Source organism: Salvelinus namaycush, chromosome 21 (assembly GCF_016432855.1).
Source record: "Salvelinus namaycush isolate Seneca chromosome 21, SaNama_1.0, whole genome shotgun sequence".
In the NCBI taxonomy this organism is placed as follows: domain Eukaryota; kingdom Metazoa; phylum Chordata; class Actinopteri; order Salmoniformes; family Salmonidae; genus Salvelinus; species Salvelinus namaycush.
In genome coordinates, this window is record NC_052327.1 from 26,641,039 (window position 1) to 26,663,388 (window position 22,350).

The following is a 22,350-nucleotide window of genomic DNA, read 5'->3' on the forward strand; positions in this document are numbered from 1 at the left end:
GAAGCAACAATGACTGCATACTATTGGCGGTACCACCTATCACAATAGTAAAGGGAGCAACAAAAGCTTCTGTCTATTCTGTACATAAAATAAATACGCCGACAGTATACCTAGCTAAGCAGTAACCTGTCATCTGCAGACTTATATTCAAATCTAACATTCACCACTAACCCTGTTATATATATAGAATTTCAAATGAACTCCCCAATTAGATTATTCAGACGTAGACAGATCTGTGAGAGCCCTGTGTGCCACAGCAGCAGCACGAGCATGTTCCTGAGGAAAAAGAACGAATGAGAGAGAGAGCTTCATCTGGATGTGCCCTCCCCTGAGAAACACAGCAACCATGCCTTGAAGGCTAGCTTCCTCACTCCTTCCCCCTCTTTCTGCACCCTCTTTAACTTTCCACAAAAAAATATACAGTATATTAACTGCGTGGAAATTTATTATTCAGAGAGCCAGGCTAACAATGCAAAATATATCCCTTTAGACAGACCACACACTGGGATGTTTGATGACAAACAGATGTTATTGTGACAGTTGGTTGCATGACATACCCATCAAATTACTTTAGTGAAAAAATTATTTACACATCCTCATGAAATTATCAACACTGACTGTTGAAATATGTCCCTGAAACAGAACAAACAGAGGCACAGCAGGGATCAATCCCTTGGCTTTCCCCTCCAACACCTCTGGTTTACAGCAAAGCAGGCGAGGGCTTCTTGATAGGTGCCTCCTCTGTTACCGTGGTAACCCAGTAACCCTAGTCACCAGGTTTGATTAGGCTAGACGCTAGAGGTATGGATATTAAGTGCCACTAGAGTTCACACCGGGCCATGGTTAATATAACTTCACTGCTACACAGACAAAGATGCTGTGACTTCAGCAGTAAACAGAAAATAAGCAATGAGCTATTGAGAATCTCATTTTCAGGAAACCTTATTCACCTCTATTTATGACCTCATCTAAGAAAAAGTAGTTGGATGAAACTTTGGTCCTGTACAAAACAAAAACAGAAGCACTTAAGTGGACTTATCTCTGGGTTTGGACTGTGTGTCAGCATTGAAAACACATTGAAGATACTCTGTCCCTCTGTCCCTACTGAAGAAAGGATGGAACATGATCAAACCGATACAGCATCAGCAACAGTGCCTTCAGAAAGTATTCACAGCCCTTGACTTTTCCACATTTTATTGTGTTACAACCTGAATTTAAAATGTATTATATTGAGATTTGTTTGTCACTGGCCTACACACTATATAATATAATGTCAAAGTGGAATTATGTTTTCAACACTACAATAAGTATTCAACTTCTTTGTTATGACAATCCTAAATAAGTCCAGGAATGAAAATGTGCTTAACAAGTCACATAATAGGTTGCATGGACTCATTATGTGTGTAATAATAATTAATTATATGAACAGGTCCTTGGTCCTCCTTTATTTTGTTGACCAATTTACCCCTTTTATCAAAGAGCACCTTTTGTCTACCAAAATCTACTATTGTGTACATTAGCAGCGCTTCCCTTCATTCTATTTTCCTAAATTTCTAAAAACATGTTTTTACTTTGTCATTATGGGGTATTGTGTGTAGATGGGTGACCATACATACACTGGAGCTGCATAAATATCAAATCAAACTTTATTTGTCACATGCGCCGAATACAAGTGTAGACTTTACCGTGAAATGCTTACTTACAAGCCCTTAACCAACAGTGCAGTTCAAGAAGAGTTAAGAAAATATTTACCAAGTAGACTAAAATAAAAAGTTATAATAAAAAGTAACACAATAAGAATAACAATAATGAGGCTATATACAGGGGGCCCCGGTACAGAGTCAGTGTGTGGGGGTACAGGTTATTTGAGGTAATTTGTACATGTAGGTGGGGGTGAAGTGACTATTCATAGATAATAAACAAAGAGTAGCAGCAGTGTACAAAAGGAAGGGGGGTCAATGTAAATTGTCCGGTGGAGATTTTATTAATTGTTCAGCAGTCTTATGGCCTGGGGATAGAAGCTGTTGAGGAGCCTTTTGGTCCTAGACTTGGCACTCTGGTACCGCTTGCCGTGCGGTAGCAGAGAAAACAGTCTATAACTTGGGTGACTGGAGTCTCTGACAATTGTATGGGCTTTCCTCTGACACCGCCTATTATATAGGTCCTGGATGGCAGGAAGCTTGGCCCCAGTGATGTACTGGGCCGTTCGCACTACCCTCTGTAGCACCTTACGGTCAGATGCCGAGCAGTTGCCATACCAGGCGGTGATGCAACCAGTCAGGATGCTCTCGATGGTGCAGCTGTAGAACCTTTGGAGGATCTGGGGACCCATTTGTGGCCTGCTGGAGGTCATTTTGCAGGGCGCTGGCAGTGCACCTCCTTGCACAAAGGCGGAGGTAGCGGTCCTGCTGCTGGGTTGTTGCCCTCCTACGGCCTCCTCCACGTCTCCTGATGTACTGGCCTGTCTCCTGGTAGCGCCTCCATGCTCTGGACACTACGCTGACAGACACAGCAAACCTTTTTGCCACAGCTCGCATTGATGTGCCATCCTGGATGAACTGCACTACCTGAGCCACTTGTGTGGGTTGTAGACTCCGTCTCATGCTACCACTAGAGTGAGATCACCGCCAGCATTCAAAAGTGACCAAAACATCAGCCAGGAAGCATAGGAACTGAGAAGTGGTCTGTGGTCACCACCTGCAGAATCACTCCTTTTTTGGGGGTGTCTTGCTAATTGCCTATAATTTCCACCTTTTGTCTATTCCATTTGCACAACAGCATGTGAAATTTATTGTCAATCAGTGTTGCTTCCTAAGTGGACAGTTTGATTTCACAGAAGTGTGATTGACTTGGAGTTACATTGTGTTGTTTAAGTGTTCCCTTTATTTTTTTGAGCAGTGTATAAACCATAGATGGCAGTTCCCATTCAAGTCAAGACTGGCAGCCATTGCTAGTGTACCCATGAGTTTAACAGTCAAATTGCCAGGTTACAAAACCCTATGTATTATATGTCTATTGGCACAGTGCAGCAAGCTGTATATTTGACACGCATGCTGCCCAAACTGCAGTCTTCCTGGCTGTAGGCATACCGGTAACTGCCCAAATAAAGGAAACACTTGAGTGAACGAAGGATACAAAGTATATGTTATTGTGTGGGGTGCATTTTCCTGGCGTGGTTTAGGTCCACTTGTAGAATCTATGCCAAGGTGCATCGAAGCTGTTCTGGCAGCTCGTGGTGGCCCAACACTTTATGTTGGTGTTTTCTTTATTTTGGCAGATACTGTACCTGTATGTGCTTGTGTATAAAACCTAATCCACAGTTATTTTTAAAAATGATTGATCAGAATTATTACAAAATTATTAATCAGTTACCCAATCAAGGCAGGGCCCACCAGTTACCAACGTGGGCCCCCTACCTCCTCCCCCATCTGATGATTAGCAGAGCTGCAGCAGCAGGCTGTCTACACTCATTGAGAGTCTACACTCCTGAGTCCTCCTGTGGTTGGCGGTTGCAGTAAAGAAATACAAAATATATACTACATATATAATATATACTGTATATATAACATACAGTGCATTCGGAAAGTATTCTGACCACTTGACTTTTTCTACATTTTGTTACGTTACAGCCTTATTCCAAAATGTATTAAATAGTTTCCCCCCCTCATCAATCTACACACAATACCCCATAATAACAAAGCAAAAACAGGTATTTAGAAATGTATGTATTAAAAATATAAAACTGAAATATCACATTTACATTTGTTTTCAGACCCTTTACTCAGTACTTTGTTGAAGCACCTTTGGCAGCGATTACAGCCTCAAGTCTTCTTGGGTATGACGCTACAAGCTTGGCACACATGTATTTGGGGAGTTTCTCCTATTCTTCTCTGCAGATCCTCTCAAGCTCTGTCAGGTTGGATGGGGAGTGTCGCTGCACAGCTATTTTCCGGTCTCTCCAGAGATGTTCGATCGGGTTCCGGTCGAACATTCAGAGACTTGTCCTGAAGCCACTCTTGCGTTGTCTTGGCTGTGTGCTTCGGGTCATTGTCCTGTTGGAATGTGAACCCTCACCCCAGTCTGAGGTCCTGAGCTCTTTGGAGCAGGTTTTCATCAAGGATCTCTATGTACTGTGCTCCATTCATCTTTGCCTCGATCCTGACTAGTCTCCCAGTCCCTGCGGCTGAAAAACATCCCCACAGCATGATGCTGCAACCACCATGCTTCACCGTAGGGATGGTGGCAGGTTTCCTCCAGACGTGACACTTGGCATTCAGGCCAATCTTGGTTTCATCAGACCAGAGAATCTTGTTTCTCATGGTCTGAGAGTCCTGTAGGTGCCTTTTGGCAAACTGTCATGTGTCCTTTACTGAGGAGTGGCTTCTGCCTGGCCACTCTACCAAAAAGGCTTGATTGGTGGAGTGCTGCAGAGATGGTTGTCCTTCTGGAAGGTTCTTCCACCTCTACAGAGGAACTCTGGAGCTCTGTTAGAGTGACCATCAGGTTCTTGGTCACCTTCCTGACCAAGGCCCTTCTCCCACGATTGCTCAGTTTGGCCAGACAGCAAGCACTAGGAAGAGTCTTGGTAGTTTCGGTTTCAAACTTCCATTTAAGAATGATGGAGGCCACTGTGTTCTTGGGGACCTTTAATGCTGCAGAAATGTTTTGGTACCTTTCTCCAGATCTGTGCCTTGACACAATTCTGTCTCGGAGCTCTATGGACAATTCCTTCAACCTCATGGCTTGGTTTTTTCTCTGACATGCACTGTCAACTGTGGGACCTTATATAGACAGGTGTGTGTCTTTTCAAATCATGTCCAATCAATTGAATTTACCACAGGTGGACTCCAATCAATTTGTAGGAACACCTCAAGGATGATCAATGGAAACAGGATGCACCTGAGCTCAATTTCACGTCTCATAGCAAAGGGAATACTTATGTAAGGTATTTCTTTGTTTTGTTTATAAATTTGCAAAAATGTCTAAAAACCTGTTTTCCCTTTGTCATTACAGGGTATTGTGTGTAGATTGATGAGGATTTTCTTTAATCCATTTTAGAATAAGGCTGTAACGTAACAAAATGTGGACAAAGTGAAGGAGTCTGAATACTTACTGTATACAGTATATAGTTCCTTACTACATTTTCTTTGTAAAAATAAAATATATATATTGTTTTGCTTCCTCTTGGGCGCAGCAGGGATGAGGAGGGGTGGAGAGGAGAACAGAGAGAAAATGAAAGTGGTGCACATGAAAAAGAAAGAAAGGACAGAAAATCAAAAAAAGGAAAACAACAGCCCAGCGTAAGAAATGTCACATTGGAAAAGTTGCAAACTTGGAAGGTCACTTAGCAAAATAAACAACTTGTCCTGAGTGGATTCAGAAAAAAAGTGTGTGTGTGTGTGTTCGTGTGTGTGTGTGTGTGTGTGTGTGTGCTGAGTCCAGGCTTGAATAAATAAGAGGATAATGAGAGTAGCTCATTAAACAGTGTGCGCAGGACGAAAAGCAGATGAGATGTGTTTAATGAATTCTCATGTTTTCCCTTACTCCTATCCTCCCCCATGGGAGTGTCAATTAGTCATTTCCACCTGCTAAAGAGCCAATTAAAAATGTTCTGGAAACATTTCAGACTTCCTTATTAGCATAACTGCTTTTAAAGTACAGTAGTTGGAATATTCAACACACATGTCCTGTACACTTGTGTATTTATTTGGGTACATATTTATATGTTTGTTTGGTTATTTTGATATAGTCTAACTGACTGTTATGTGGAAATGGAAGATTTTCCCCCAAAGGATTTACATCTCACATCTCTTTCCATTAGCATCAAATCCAGTCCCTGCCATCCAGATAATCACAGTGAGTCCTGGTGGTCCAGTGCTGGATCAGTATGTCAGCTGCAGGGTGAGAAATGACTGATCCCTGTTAGGGAGTCAGCTGCCAATCTTCTCTTAATGACAGCCCCTGACTGACCCACAGCCTGCTCTTAGAGGGATACAGACAGACACAGAACAAAATCACCGCATGGCAGTTTGGCTCTACAGGTATGAGTGCAATCATTGTGACCAGCCTGTCATCAGAAGCAATTCAGCGCAGCAGGTAGAATCCCATACCGTGTCTGCTTCACATACTGCTAATGACATGTTCGCAGGCAGCTATGGAAGATCAAGAAGCTAGCAGGGACACAGGTATACCAGCTAGATTTGGGTATGGCACAAACTGCTTCACTGACATTTCCTTCTGTCTCTGTGGAGTGGATTACACCAACAACAATAAAGATTTGTATGCAATGCCCAAGATATTCAGGAGTTTTACAAATGAATGTAGCTCTTAACCACCTGAGTAATCCTGCAGCTTAACAAAGACAAGGCGGTAACGCTAGCACTACCAGAGGGAGGCAGAGATGTAAATCACTCACATAAACACCCAAATTATTCTTAATTACCAAAGCTTTGCGTGAAAGTTCAGGATGCATTATTTCAAGCTCCTGTTTATTAATTACTTAATTTGGTCTGCATATTTAATTTCCATCCTAAAAAAGGGTTACAACTGTCCCTCTAGTTGACACAGACTTTCACAGGATGAATATTTCATGAAGGGAATGGAAATATCACATTTACATGACTTATTAGTGGTGTGTCCCCTGAGACATGAAAGATAGACTCACAGTCTATCTCAAAAACAGAGAAGTTATCAATAGCTTCTTCTGTAAACCAGTCAGGTCCTCAAGCACACATCACATGGAGTTGAGCCTGGGTTGTTAGATTATCCAAAATGAAATAGACATCAATCTCCTGGGCTTTATTTTCCAGCTAGGCGAAAGAGAACACCTGACACACTCACCAGGGGAAACGCCATAATGGACATGATTGCAATCAAACTCAAGGGATGCGCAACTCAATACTGTGTCAAAGTTCAAAGGTAGAAAGCAGAACAGCAGGCAGGAGGATTGTGGTGCACACCATAAGGCAGGAATTTTAAGCATGAAAGCAGCATTCTTTAATGCTCCCTCTTTCCCTGGGAGAATTTCACAATCCGTACAGAGGGAAACTTTACATTTTAAACTTTATTTAGCAAACGCTCTTATCCAGAGGGATGTACAATTAGTGCATTCATCTTAATAAACAACACATCACAATCGTATCAAGTACATTTTCCTCAACAAAGATTTATCAGCGCTAGTAGGAAAATAACTCTCACAGGGGGCGCCTTGAGAGTTATTTAAGATACTCTTCAAGAGGTTTCAGACATACTGAGACCTTCCACCTGTAAACGGGTTCAACAGCAGCCCTGTAAACACACTTCACGTTAAAGGAGACGTTTAATGTTTAAGATTAAACATCAGAGCATAGCAGCAGAGTCAGTGCTGCACGAGAAGAGAGAAGAACAGGAACAAATGCTGTGAGAGAAGGAGAAATAATAAAAGAAGAGAACGAGAAGAGATTGGTGATGGAGAAAAGGGTGGAGGAGGACATGACAGTGATGGAAAAAATAGCTTTTCTAAATCATTGAAGGTGTTCTTGTTTGTAGTCATTCAGCTGTGTTTAAACAGAAATGGTTTTCATCCGAAGCGCCATCTCTCTCTTCCCCAAGGTCCTGAGGAGGCCACTGCAGCACAGCCAACCATGTGAACACAGCAGCACCAGTAGCTGCAGCACTGCCTAGCGCGGCACCGTAAAAAGGACCATCAATATTTAAAATGTGAACTCCTAGTTAGTGTACGCCTAGATAGTTTACAACAGCCATTCAGCCAACTCTTTAAGGACTCTAACCTGCAGTACTTATATATAGCTCGGTTCCGTCAAGTACCAGGACTGTAAACTGCACGGGATGCCGATATTCAGCCTGGAGAAAGAGAGCAATGGTGAGGGCTGAGAGACTGATACATAAAACAGCAGTTGTTCAACAGTCATTCAACACACTTCCACGTTGTCTCTGTACTGTTGTACTGTTTCTTGCCACTTGGCTAGCTGCCAAACTTTTTCGCTTTTAACTTTTAATAACTTTATAATCAAACTATGGATTTAATAAGTTTACTAAGGTCTTAGTTTTGTCCTCCCACTTACTCACCCCGTACCCTTTATCTGGACATAGATCTGCAGGACCTCCTCCGGCCGCAAAAAATATATAAAGCTAAGTCATTATGGCTTCTTATTATGGCTTCTCATTCCAGTCCCTGAACTCTTAATATACAGGTGAACTATCGCCTTATGGTGAAGATAGCAGAGTTGCAAGCTCAGCTTCAGACACAAGCTCAGCTTCAGACTCGCCTCGTTAGGCAAGGGAAATTTAAGTGTAGGAAAGGATGATACAGCGTTTGTGCCACCAGTAAATAAAAGGAGTAGTGTTAATCCCCCTGTACAGCCCCTGCAGCCGGACAGCTTAACCGGTGTCGCTCATTCAGCCGATAGAAACTTTCAACTGGTTTCCCCCACTAAGCAACGAGTCGGAGTCAGAACCTGAGCCTTCTCAGGTCTCTCCTCCACCCGTTATGGGATCTGAGCCGCCGGAGCCTCCCACCATTAGCTCTGACAAATTGAAAACCCTAGTCATTGGCGACTCCATTACCCACAGTATTAGACTTAAAAGAATCATCCAACAATCATACATTGTTTACCAGGGGGCAGGGCTACCGACGTAAAGGTTCATCTTTAGATGGTGTAGGCTGAGACTACAAGTGGCGAATGTAGAAGGTATAGGGATATTGTTATCCACGTCGGCACCAGCGATGTTAGGATGAAACAGTCAGAGGTCACCAAGCACAACATAACTTCAGTGTGTAACCTAGCTAGAAAGATGTGTTGGCATCGAGGAATTGTCTCTGACCCCCTCCCAGTTAGGGGGAGTGATGAGCTCTACAGCAGACTCGAACAACTCAATCGCTGGTTGAAAACTGTTTTCTGTCCCTCCCAAAAGATTGAATTTGTAGATAACTGGCCCTCTTTCTGGGACTCCCCAACAAAGAGGACCAAGCGTTGCCTACTGAGGAGTGAAGGACTCCATCCAAGCTGGAGGGGTGCTGTTATCTTATCATCAACATAGACAGGGCTCTAACTCCTCTAGCTCCACAATGAGATAGGGTGCAGGTCAGGTAGCAGGCTGTTAAGCAGCCTGCCAGCTTAGTGGAGTCTGCCACTAGCACAGTCAGTGTAGTCAGCTCAGCTTTCCCCATTTAGACTGTGTCTGTGCCTCGATGTAGGTCAGGCAAAACTAAACATGGCGGCGTTCACCTTAGCAATCTCACTGGAATAAAGACCTCCTCCATTCCTGTCATTATTGAAAGAGATTGTGATTATATCTCAAATCTCAAAATAGGACTACTTAATGTTAGATCCCTCACTTCCAAGGCAGTCATAGTCAATTAACTAATCACTGATCATAACCTTGATGTGATTGGCCTGACTGAAACATGGCTCAAGCCAGATGAATTTACTATGTTAAATGAGGCCTCTCCTCCTGGTTACAATAGAGACCATATCCCCTGCGCATCCCGCAAAGACAGAGGTTTTGCTAATATTTATGACAGCAAATTTAAAAAACAGTCTTTGTCTTTTGAACTTCTAGTCATGAAATCTATGCAGTTTACTTGGTCACTTTTTATAGCTACTGTTTACAGGCCTCCTGGGCCGTATAACAGTGTTCCTCACTGAGTTCCCTGAATTCCTATCGGACCAAGGCAGATAGTCATGGCAGATAATATTCCATTTTTTTTCATGGAATATTCAATATTTCAATTTTCACATGGAAAAGTCCACAGACCAACTCCAAAAGGTTTTCGGAATCATCATCGACTCAGGGGGTTTTGCCCAATGTGTCTCCAGACCTACAGTACTAGTCAAAAGTTTGGACACACCTACTCATTTCAGGGGTTTTCTTTATTTTTGCTGTATGCCACCCCTACCTTGTCACAACATAACTGATTGGCTCAAAAAAAGGAAAACAATTCCACAAATTAACTTTTAACAAGGCACATTAATTGAAATGGATTCCAGGTGACTACCTAATGAAGCTGGTTGAGAGAATACCAAGAGTGTGCAAAGCTGTCATCAAGGCACGGGGTGGCTACTTTGAAGAATCTCAAATATAACATGTATTTTGATTTGTTTAACACTTTTTTTGGTTACTATATGATTCCATATGTGTTATATCATAGTTTTGATGTCTTCACTATTATTCTACAATGTAGAAAATAGTAAAGAAAAACCCTTGAATGAGTAGGTGTGTACAAACTTTTGACTGGTACTGTAGGCCCTGGATCTAGTTTTGTCCCGTGGAATAAATATTGTGGCTCAACAACAAAAAATCCTCATAATTTTGGACTATCGGACCACCATCTTATTATGTTTGCAATCACAACAAATAATATGCTCAGACCCCAACCAAGGATTATCAAAAACTGCACTATGAATTCTTGGACAATCCAAAGATTCACATCTATCACTCCAGTGATTAATTGGTATATTGTAATAACTTCGCCACCATGGCCTATTTATTGCCATACCTCCCTTATCTTACCTCATTTGCACACACTGTATATAGACTTTTTCTACTGTATTATTGACTGTATGTTTGTTTATTCCATGTGTAACTCTGTGTTGTTGTATGTGTCGAACTGCTTTGCTTTATCTTGGCCAGGTCGCAGTTGTAAATGAGAACTTGTTCTCAACTAGCCTACCTGGTTAAATAAAGGTGAAAGACTTTTTTATTTTTTATTCCTAGATGCCCTTCTGTTGGAGTACAAAAATCAGTTAACTTCTTGTTAATAGGGGGGCGCTATTTTCACTTTGGAAAAAATCGTGCCCAAATTAAACTGCCTCGTACTCTATTCTAGATCATACAATATGAATATTATTATTACTATTGGATAGAAAACACTCTCAGGTTTCTAAAACTGTTTGAATTATATCTGTGAGTAAAACAGAACTCATTTTGCAGCAAACTTCCTAATAGGAAGTGAATAATCTGAAAACGAGGCTCTGTTCCAGGGCCTGCCTATTCAACTGGCTTATATTTATCGATATGCATGCCCTTCATACGCCTTCCACTAGATGTCAACAGGCAGTGGAAGGTGGAATGGGGTGTCTAGCTTGATCTGAGGTCGAACAAGAGCTTTTGGAGTGGCAGGTCAGGAATTTCCTTTCTCTACCTAGGCGCGCGAAGCACCTCCATATTGTCTTCTGATAAGCGTTCGGTATACACGGCTAATATCTCCGGCTCTGATTTTATTTCATACATGTGATAATAACATCGTAAAGTATGTTTTTTTAACCGAGTTTTATCAGATTATTCAACGTTTATTGGGACTTTTGGAGTTTTCCGTTCTTTGCGTTGAGAGAAACTGGGAACGTCATCAAGCTTGGCTAGCATTGTGGCGCGAATTCGACAGGAGAAAAGGACATTCTAAAACCAAACAACGATTTATTCTGGAAATAGGACTCCTTGTACAAGATTCTGATGGAAGCTCAGCAAAAGTAAGAACAATTTATGATGTTATTTCGTATTTCAGTGGAAAATGTTATTTCTATTCTCCGCCGTTTTGGTGGGCGCTGTCTCGCAATAACGCAAGCTGTTTGTTATGGTAAAGTTATTTTTTTAAATCTAACATGGCGGTTGCATTAAGAACCAGTGTATCTTTCATTTGCCATACAACAAGTATTTTTTAGTAAAGTTTATGATGAGTTCTTTGGTCAGATTAGGTGAGTGTCCAAAATAGCTCCTGACATTCTGGGGAAATGTTGCTACATTTTCACAATGTATAACCACGGTTTGCAGCTCTAAATATGCACATTTTCGAACAAAACATAAGTGTATTGTATAACCTGATGTTATAAGACTGTCATCTGATGAAGTTGTTCAAGGTTAGTGATTAATTTTATATCTTTTGCTGGTTTTTGCGAATGCTATCTATGCGGTGAATGAATGCGGTTGTGTGTTTGGCTATTGTGGTAAGCTAATATAATTCTATATTGTGTTTTCGCTGTAAAACACTTAAAAAAATCAGAAATATTGGCTGGATTCACAAGATGTTTATCTTTCATTTGCTGTACACCATGTATTTTTCATAAATGTTTTATGATGAGTACTTAGGTATTTCACGTTGCTCTCTGTAATTATTCTGGCTGCTTTGGTGATATTTTTGATGGTAGCTGCAATGTAAAACTATGATTTATACCTCAAATATGCACATTTTCGAACAAAACATAAATGTATTGTATAACATGTTATAAGACTGTCATCTGATGAAGTTGTTCTTGGTTAGTGACTAATTATATCTCTATTTGGTCGGTTTTGTGATAGCTACCTATGCGGTAGAAACATGGTGAAAATATGTGGTTGAGTCTTTGGCTATTGTGGTTAGCTAATAGAAATACATAGTGTTTTCGCTGTAAAACATTTTAAAAATCGGAAATGATGGCTGGATTCACAAGATGTTTATCTTTCATTTGCTGTATTGGACTTGTGATTTCATGAAAATTATATTATATGATATCCCTGTCCCGTTAGGCTAGGCTATGCTAGTCAGCTTTTTTGATGAGGATGCTCCCGGATCCGGGATGGGTATCATTGAAAGGTTAACCACCTAACTGAGGATCCAAATGTAACCATGCGTAATACCCTAGATGCAGTGGCACCTCTAAAGACAAAACACATTTGTCACAAGAAATTAGCTCCCTGGTATACAAAAAATACCTTAGCAAGCTTCCAGAATATTGGAATGGAAATGGCGCTCCACCAAACTGGAAGTTTTCTGACTAGCTTGGAAAGACAGTACCGAATTTCGAAGAGCCCTCACTGCTGCACGATCAGTCTACTTTTTCAACCAAATTGAGGAGAATAAAAACAATCAAAAATGTGTTTTTGATACTGTCGCAAAGCTAACTAAAAAGCAGCATTCCCCAAGAAAGGATGGCCTTCACTTCAGCAGTGATGAATTCATGAACTTCTTCGACGAAAAGAGATGCACAGAACTGCCAGGACATAAAATCAATGGAGACACTCAAGTTTTGCAATCCTGTATCTCTTGACACATTCACGAAAATAGTCATGGCCTCTAAATCTTCCAGCTGCCTACTGAACCCTATTCCAACTAAACTACTGAAATAGTTCAACTCCTATGTTGAACATAATAAACTGCTTCCTTTCCTCCAGATGTGTACCAAACTCACTAAAAGTGGCAGCAATAAAGCCTCTCCTGAAAAAGCCAAACCTTGATCCGGAAAATGTAAAAAAAACTATCGGCCTATATTGAATCTCCCATTCCTCTCGATTTAAAAAAAAGAGCTGTTGCACTGCCTTCCTGAAGATAAATAATGAATACAAAACACTCCAATCTGATTTTAGACCACATCATAGTACTGAGAATGCACTCGTGAAGGTGGTAAATTACCTTTTAATGGCATTAGACCAAGGCTCTGCATCTGTCCTCTTGTTCCTAGACCAGGGGTACTCAACTACTATTTGAGAAGGTCCAGAGACACACATTTCCTAGGTGGCAAAGGTCCGGATGGATATCATCCTTTATTGCCGCAGTGGTACAGCGTAGTAACAAACATAGTCGTCTATGACTTAGGAAACATGTTGTTATATAAAATGTACATTAAATACATTAAATGAGACTACGAATGAATTACAAGTTCTTTCGAATGTAAACGTACAACACTCCATCAACATTGCTGAAGAACAAAAGTGGTTGCATAATTGTCTATGCAAAATGGGCAATGTGAACCATTGTACATTGGCCTTGAATTAATATATATATTTAAATAAAATACAGTGCATGTTTTCTGGAGAACAAAGGAGAGTTAAACAAAAATAATAATCTGAATGGACAGAATGTCGCTGTGGGCCATGCAATATTCATGTATAAGTCACTCTGGGCCTTACCTTGCATTAATGAGAGAAATTACACTTTCTGTCTCCTGCCAATGCTTTGAACTTTGGCACAAATAGTGTGAGAGCAACTCTGAGACAATGGTGCAGGTGTTCATTGGTGAGCCTGGTACAGTATTTGTTTTTAATGAAGTTCATTGTGGAGAAGGCTGATTCACAGCTGTATGTGGAGCCAACCATAGTCAGGATGTATAGTGCCAGTTTCTTGTGAACAGGGACATCAGCTGCAGGCACCATCTTTCCCAGAAAGTATCAGGATCACAATCTCCAGCCTGCTCATTCAAAGCCACATTTTCTTGCAGCTCAATCAGATCCATTTGTTGTGATGCAACATCTACCTATCTGAAGATCTGTTTTGCTTCTTCTGACAACTTTGCCACATTTGTGACCAAGAATGGGATTCTGGATGAGCAGCAGCAGTTATCTTCCAACAGTGAAGTCATCAAAGCAAGCCTTGAAGTTATCCATCAGCTTCTGGATGAAATCAACATGGTTGGGAACATCTTTGTCTCCCTGCATTTGCACCAAAAGATTGGGGAAGAGGACAATTCTCCCTGGAGATCATTCTTAAAAAGCGCCAATTTCTTCTGAAAAGCCCGGACTGCTGTTATCATGTCTCACACTGTGTTGTCCTGTCCCTGCAGATTAACATTCAGTTGATTAAGGTGCCTGTCAAAAATGAAACTTCTCATCTTCTGAAAACTCAGAAAACTGAGTTGCCTTGTCACTATTTTGCTCTCATAAGAAAGCTTTGATTTCCTCCTGAATGGCCCAAAAATGTTCCAGAACCCTGCCAGAGTCATCTGACATTGTTGTGCCGTAGTAAGTAATCAAAACTGGCATTGGCATCTGTCAGAATGCAATGTAGCAGGCGATGTTGTAGGGATGATGTTGATCTCAAAAAGTTGAGAAGTTTCATCATTGTTGTCATGACCTCAGAATACTATTTTCACAGACTGGCACACCTGACAAATTGATGGATGATGCAGTGATATGATGTCAGGTCAGGGTGGTCCTCTTTCAAACGTGCAACCAGTCTCCTCCCTCTTCCTATCATGGCTGGAGCTCCATCTGTGGTGACTTCAGATCTATCCCCCTTTTGTCAGCATCCCTTTGATTGCCTCATGCATATCCTCTCCTCGCGTGTGTGCTTCTAGATTTGTTAAGCCCAACAGCTCCTCACAGAATTCCTTGTTTCGTTATAAAATCTGACAAACACCAGAAGCTGGGCATTATCAGTGTTATCTGTTGATTCATCCACAGCTAATGAAATACATGTTGCATTCTGAATAGCCTCATCATGTCACACCCTGATCTGTTTCACTTGACGTGATTGTCTCCACCCCATCCAGGTGTCGCTTATATATAGCTGTATATATCCCTGTGTTTCCTGTCTCTCTGTGCCAGTTCGTCTTGTATGCTTTTTAAGTCAACCAGCGGTTTTCCCGTACTCCTGCTTCTATTCTCTTTTGCTATCCCTCCCGTTTTTTGACCCTTGCCTATTTTCTGGACTCCGTACCCGCCTGCCTGACCATTCTGCCTGCCCTGACCTCGAGCCTGCCTGCCACTCTGTACCTCCTGGACTCTGAACTGGTTTTGATCTTTTGCCTGTCCACGACCATTCTCTTGCCTACCCCTTTAGGATTGTTTAATAAATATCAAGACTCAAACCATCTGCCTCCCATGTCTGCATCTGGGTCTCGCCTTGTGCCCTTATACATCAAGTTGTGAAGTTAAATCTTCAGCTAATATTTCAGTTCTCCTCATTGCTGTGGAATCTGACAATGGGATCTGTTTGATATTTTCCCTGAGCTCATCTTTTTTTAACCCTCAAGCAAGGTGTCAGCAACTTCACACATGCATTCTTTTACCATCTCAGCATCTGAATTATTTTGTATTTTTTTCCCATAACCCAAGCTATCCTCAGTGAACACTCCATTGCACGTTGTTAGGCTGTCAGAGAATTGACAAGGACTTTGGTGGACTTCTCATATTGGGATTTGAGTTGGTTAATCTTGTTTGTTCTCACCTCTGTGTTCAGGGGATACGTCTGGTCGAATTTACTATGCCTGGTGTCATAATGGCGCTTAACATTACCTGCTTTCACGAGAGCTACAGACTCATTGCATATTAGGCACATTTGTTATCTGCTAGTTGCGGGGAGAATTAACAAATACTGTTCTGTCCACTCGTCTTTGAATATACGGTTTTCAGAGTATTTTTTATTTGTTTTAACAAGCCATATTAACAAAGATACTGGTAACTAAGCTTCTTCTATCTGTGATATTTACAGTTGAACCACGGTCAAATCTTTCTGTTTCTTTCTGCCTGCTTGTCCCAAGGTTCCGCTGAGGATATTTGGATTAATGTGATTGGGTAAGACGCGGCTTCTTGTATTAGCATATAACCACACGATTGGATTAGATGGGGCACTAGTAGAGGCGGTCGTTGCTTAGAGAGAGAGCGAGAAAGAGAGTTTGCTGCATTAAAGCGGCCGCTGCATCTGGTTGATTCTTTTTTTAAAGATGTCTGAAAAATGATGTATTGCCTTTTACATAACAGTTGAGTTTGGCTGTCCTAGACCTTAGTGCCGCTTTTGACACAATCAATCACCACATTCTTTCGGACAAGTTCTTGCCTGGTTTAGATCTTATCTGTCGGAAACATATCAGTTCGTCTCTGTGGATGGTTTGTCCTCTGACAAATCAATTGTATGTTTCCGTAAGGTTCTGTTTTAGATCACGATTGTTTCCACTATATAATCTACCTCTGTCACGATCGTCTTGAGGATAATGAGTGGACCAAGGCGCAGCGTGTGAAAAATACATCTCTTTTATTTGAGACGAGTGAAACACGAAACGAACACTTATAACAAAACGAAACAAAACAACAAACGTGAAGCTACAAACGTAAGTGCAATACAAAAGCTACAAACGTTCTACATAGACAATTACCCACAAACGCATAATGCCTATGGCTGCCTTAAATATGGCTCCCAATCAGAGACAAATGAAAGACAGCTGTCTCTGATTGAGAACCACTCAGGCAACCATAGACATACCTAGACACATTTACTAAACACAACCCCATACACTAAACCCAACACCCCCTTTACCATATAACCACCCAAGACAAGACTAAAACACAAACATTCCCCATGTCACACCCTGACCTAACTAAAATAATAAAGAAAACAAAGAATACTAAGGCCAGGGCGTGACAACCTCTTGATGATTTCATTTGGAAACACAATGTCAACGACACACAGCTGTACATTTCAATGAAAAATGGTGAAGCCCAAAAATTGCGTACCCAGGAAGACTTTGTTTCAGACATAAGGAAGTGGATGGCGGCACATTTTTTACTTTTAAACTCAAAATAGATCTGCTGTCTGATCTGACAATGAATATTGATGGTCCTCTCAAATAAAACCGTGAAGGTCCTCAGCGTTACTCTGGACCCTGATCTCTCTTTTTCCGAACATATCAAGAATATTTCAAGGGCAGCTTTTTTCCATCTACGTAACATTGCAAAAAACCTTTTGTCCAGAAATGATGCAGAAAAGTTAATCCATGATATTTTTAACTTCTAGATTAGACTACTGCAATGCTCTACTCTACGGCTACTCGGATAAAGCACTTAATAAACTTCAGTTAGTGCTAAATACGGCTTCTAGAATATTGACTAGAACTAAAAAAAATAGGATCATATTACTCCAGTGCTAGCCTACAGTGGCTTCCTGTTAAGGCTAAGGCTGATTTCAAGGTTGTACTGCTAACCTATAAAGTATTACATGGACTTGCTCCTACCTATCGCTCCGATTTGGGCCTGCTGTACATACCGATACATACGCTATAGTCACAAGACGCAGGCCTCCTTATTGTCCCTAAACTTTCTTAGCAAACAGCTGGAGGCAGGGCTTTCTCCTATAGAACTCCATTGTTATGGAATAGTCTGCCTATCCATGTGAGAGACGCATACCCGGTATCAACCTTTAAGTCTTTACTGGAGGCTATGGAGATCTCTTCAGTTGGTTGAGTGTAGTCTGGCCCAGGGGTGCGAAGGTGAACGGCAAGGAATGGGACTGACGAACCGCCCTTGCTGTCTCTGCCTGGCCGGCTCCCCTCTCTTCACTGGGATTCTCTGGCTCTGACCCTATTACGGGGGCTGAGTCACTGACTTACTAGTGCTCTTCGATGCCGTCCCTAGGAGGGGTGTGTCACGTTGTGTCAGGCTTTTTTTGCTATGCTCGACTTGAGTAGGTTGAGTCACTGAGGTGATCTTGCTGTCCAGTTTTGTGCCCGTTCGGGCTCATGTGGTAGAGGAGATCTTTATGGTCTATACTCAGCCTTGTCTCAGGGTAGCAAGTTGGTGGTCTGTTGATATCCCTCTAATGGTGTGTGGGCTGTGCTTTAGCAAAGTGGGTGGGGTTACATCATCATATCGTCGAACAGGGCCACAGTGTCGCCCCCCCCCCCCCCCCCTCTGTCTCAGCCTCCAGTATCTATGCTGCAATAGTCTATGTGATGGGGGGCTTGGGTCAGTCTGTCCTATCTGGTGAAATGTTCCTGTCTTATCTGGTGTCCTGTGTGAACCTAAGCTCTCTCGCCCTAGGACTATGCCTCAGGACTACCTGGCCTGATGACTCCTGGCAGTTCCCAGTCCAGTTAGTTGTGCAGTTTCTGCTGATCCAGTTTCTGCTGTTTTACCTGTGGCTATGGAACCCTGACCTGTTCACTGGATGTGCTACCTTGTCCCGGACCTGCTGTTTTCGACCATCTCTCGCTCTACCGCACCTGTTGTCTCGACCTCTGAATGCTTGAGTATGAAATGCCAACTGACATTTACTCCTGAAGTTCTGACCTATTGCACCCTATACAACCACTGTGATTATTATTTGACCCTGCTGGTCATCAATGATCATTTGAACACCTTGAAGAACGATCTGGCCTTAATGGCCATGTACTCTTATAATCTTAACCCGGCACAGCCAGAAGAAGAGGACTGGCCACCCCTTAAAAGTTTCTTCCTAGGTTCCTGCCTTTCTAAGGAGTTTTTCCTAGTGACCGTGCAACTACATCTGCATTGCTTTCTGTTTGGGTTTTAAGGCTGGGTTTCTGTATAAGCACTTTGTGACATCTGCTCATGTAAAAAGGGCTTTATAAATATATTTGATTAGAATGGGGAGAGGTAACTAGCTGATGGCTGTGTGTTGCTGGATGCCCTACCATCATCAAGATGAACCTAGACTCAATGCTAATGAGAAGCCAGGCACAAACATAATATGGAAGTGAAGCTCTGAAACAACAGGCTACATAGACACTATCTGAGTGGCTGCCACATTAACACATTAGCGCATCACACACATCTACTGTAATACCCAGTCCTATCTGCAGCACATGGGCGTTACATTAGAGTACTGGTGGATAGAGGAGCTTTCAGCCCCATATTGCTAGGAATTGTCTATAAGAAAGAACATCCTCAGCAAAGCTAGGCTCAGCTCCAATGCAATGGTTTCTGGTGGTGGATGCATTGAGTCCCCACCTTGTAATGTAAACCACATTGAACACTAGGGCTGGTACAATTACTGCATAACCGTGTAACCGACGTTTATGGATGAAGACCTTCATGAAAATAAAATATTTATATTTTTTGGTGTGTAGAACGAACGACTGACTGAAGACGGGGTGGCCTGGCATTCGTGCGGTTGAGTCTGTTTCTACCAGTGGAGACTCCTCAGAGGAAGAAAGGGAGGTGAATTGAGTAAAAAATTGAAATAGTGAAACATTAAAAAAGTTATCCTTTTTAGATAAAAAGATATACTAAATATATTTACGCCACCAAATAATTTATTAAAACAAACTGTTTCGCAATGAACCTCTACAGTAGCCCCAGCAGCACTTTGTAGGGTAACACCATGGTGTAGTAGGAGGACAGCTAGCTTCTGTCCTCTTCAATACAAAACCTAGGAGGCCCATGGTTCTCACCCCTTCCATAGATTAACACAGTAATTATGACATCTTCCGGAGGACGTCCTCCAACCTATCAGAGCTCTTGCAGCATGAACTGACCTGTTGTCCACACAATCAAAGAATTAGAGAATGAATCTAGTACTGAAAGTGTAAGCTACAGCTAGCTAGCACTGCAGAGCATTAAATGTGGTGAGTAGTTGACTCAAAGAGAGAGAAAGACAATAGTTGAACAGTTTTGAACCAATACATTTATTCCAAAATGAAGGAGAAGCAAGAGAGTGATAAAAAAACATTTTTGTCCAATTGGTAGTTACAGACCTGTCCCATTGCTGCAACTCCCGTACGGACTCGGGAGAGATAGGCGAAGGTTAAGAGCTGTACTTCTTGACACAACACCCACTTAACCCGGGAAGCCATCCGCACCAATGTGTCGGAGGAAACACCATACACCTGTCGACCGTGTCAGCATGCATTGCACCCAGCCTGCCACAGGAGTCGCTAATGCACAATGGGACAGGAACATCGCTGCCAGCCAAACCCTCCCCTAACACAGACGACGCTAGGTCAATTGTGCCCTGCCCAGTGGGTCTCCAGGTCACGGCCAGCTGCAACAGAGCCTGGACTTGAACCAGGTTCTTTAGTGGCACTGCGATGCAGTGCCTTAGACCACTGTGACACTCGGGAGGCCCTTTTTTTAAACTTTCACTTACTTAGCTAACGTCTAATGCAGCTAGGTAGTGTATCCTACTCATACCCCCGGCTCAAACAGAGAGGAAGGGGAAGGGGAGTTACCTGACTATGACTATCCAACACTGGAACTCTTCCAAGTCAAGGTAAACTTTTGGTTTGATTCATTTATTGCCACCAGGACCTGCTAAACTGCTTGCTGCTGAATGTACACTGTACTGCCTGATTGTTGCGGGTTTACTAATACGTTAGTTCTAGTAGCTATGTTGACTCTGACGAGACAATGATGTAGGCTGTGTTTAGTGGTTAGCAGTCATGATATGTTTTTTTCACCTGGCCACAGACAGCTGATGTGTTGTGCACTGAAGTCTACAAGCGAAGGGAAAACGTGAGAGGAAGAAAGAGTGTAGATAGATGTGAGAAGGAATTATATGAATGTGTCACCACTGTCTGTCATCTTTATTACTCAAAATTCTCTGTGCACAAATGTTGTACACTTTCATTCATAGGCTAGGTTGTAGCAACCTCATGATGGGTATAGGTAAAATAAGAGTATCATGTAGTAGCCTAAACCTATCGACGTTACATTCAGTTGGGTGAATGGAATATGAATGACAGTCATCCAATAGGCTCTAATATAAAATATGGCCATGTTCCCCAAAAAATATATTGATCCTGCCACATCTTAAACGACACCCGAACGCCACTGGTTTCTACAATAACATGGATTCTTAACAACATGATGCAACTTTGTTGCAAACAAGTCTTCGGTTACCTGGGCTGCCATAGAAATCTATTTCTATGGCAACAGATCCAGTCAGGAGCGGAGGGGAGGAGAACATGTGTGTCTTACATTTTAAATATATATATATTTTTTTTGCTGTTGCTATTCCAACGGTTATTACTGTGACCGCGGTCATTTGGCTGAGCAATAACCATCATAAAAAATTCCATGACTAGCACAGCCCTGAAAACACATGCAAATGATTAATACATACAGTAGTACAGACAGGACAAACTGGCGCACACACATCTAATAGCACCTAGTAGTGTAATGTACCGGGTTGAGACTCACCTTCTTGGTGAAGTCCATGGCTCTGAGGATGGACAGGTTGAGAGTCTCCAGGGAGGCCAGTACACCCTCATAGTCACCCATGTGTTTGGCAAAGTAGTCTGGAAGGACAGGGAAGAGGACAGTGGTAAGAGGGGCAAACACACACAGGCACGCACAAACACACACACACAGGCACGCACAAACACACACACACACAGGCACTTCATGTGACTTATGGGATAACGGACTAGCTACGTGATTAATCAATGCAGATATTCTACTGGGATGGTTGGGATGAAAAACTATTCATGGCATATTGACTTCACAGATTAACAATCTGGTCATACGTTCACATATCCAATACATCCAAAGACACAAACAAACACCATGTAAAGCTCACAGATACACACACACACAGAGTAATCTGTTAAAACTTACCACAGAGTTCCTTAGTGTCAACATTACTAACACACCACAGGTTAGAGCAGCATAGGGAGAGAGAGAGCGGGAAGAGGCAGTGGGAGAATGGGGTAAGAAACAGAGGAAAGGCTGGCATGCGACACAACATGGATCTACAGTATAACCCTCTATATCTATACTTCTCCATCAGGGGGGACCAACAGGTTACAAGACCCGAACTTGAATCAGAAGCATATCTGTGCCCATGAGTTCAGCTTCAGGTCACTAAATTGTTATTCATTTTGAATCTTATTCTTTGGCATGAAACTGCTTCATATCACTGATTACAAA

The 22,350-nt window shown here is 42.0% G+C and overlaps 1 protein-coding gene across 1 annotated transcript in view; it reads right to left on the bottom strand.

The window, feature by feature from the left end:
• The window catches only part of LOC120066253 (N-terminal EF-hand calcium-binding protein 2-like), a 154,321-nt gene that overhangs the window by 62,059 nt on the left and 69,912 nt on the right, over positions 1-22,350 (bottom strand). Inside the window, exons 4-5 of the mRNA XM_039017501.1 lie at positions 22,039-22,064; positions 21,622-21,719 (exon numbers count right to left, since the gene is read on the bottom strand). Of these exons, the coding sequence (XP_038873429.1) occupies positions 21,622-21,719; positions 22,039-22,064 (124 nt within the window). The remainder of the gene's footprint in view (positions 1-21,621; positions 21,720-22,038; positions 22,065-22,350) is intronic.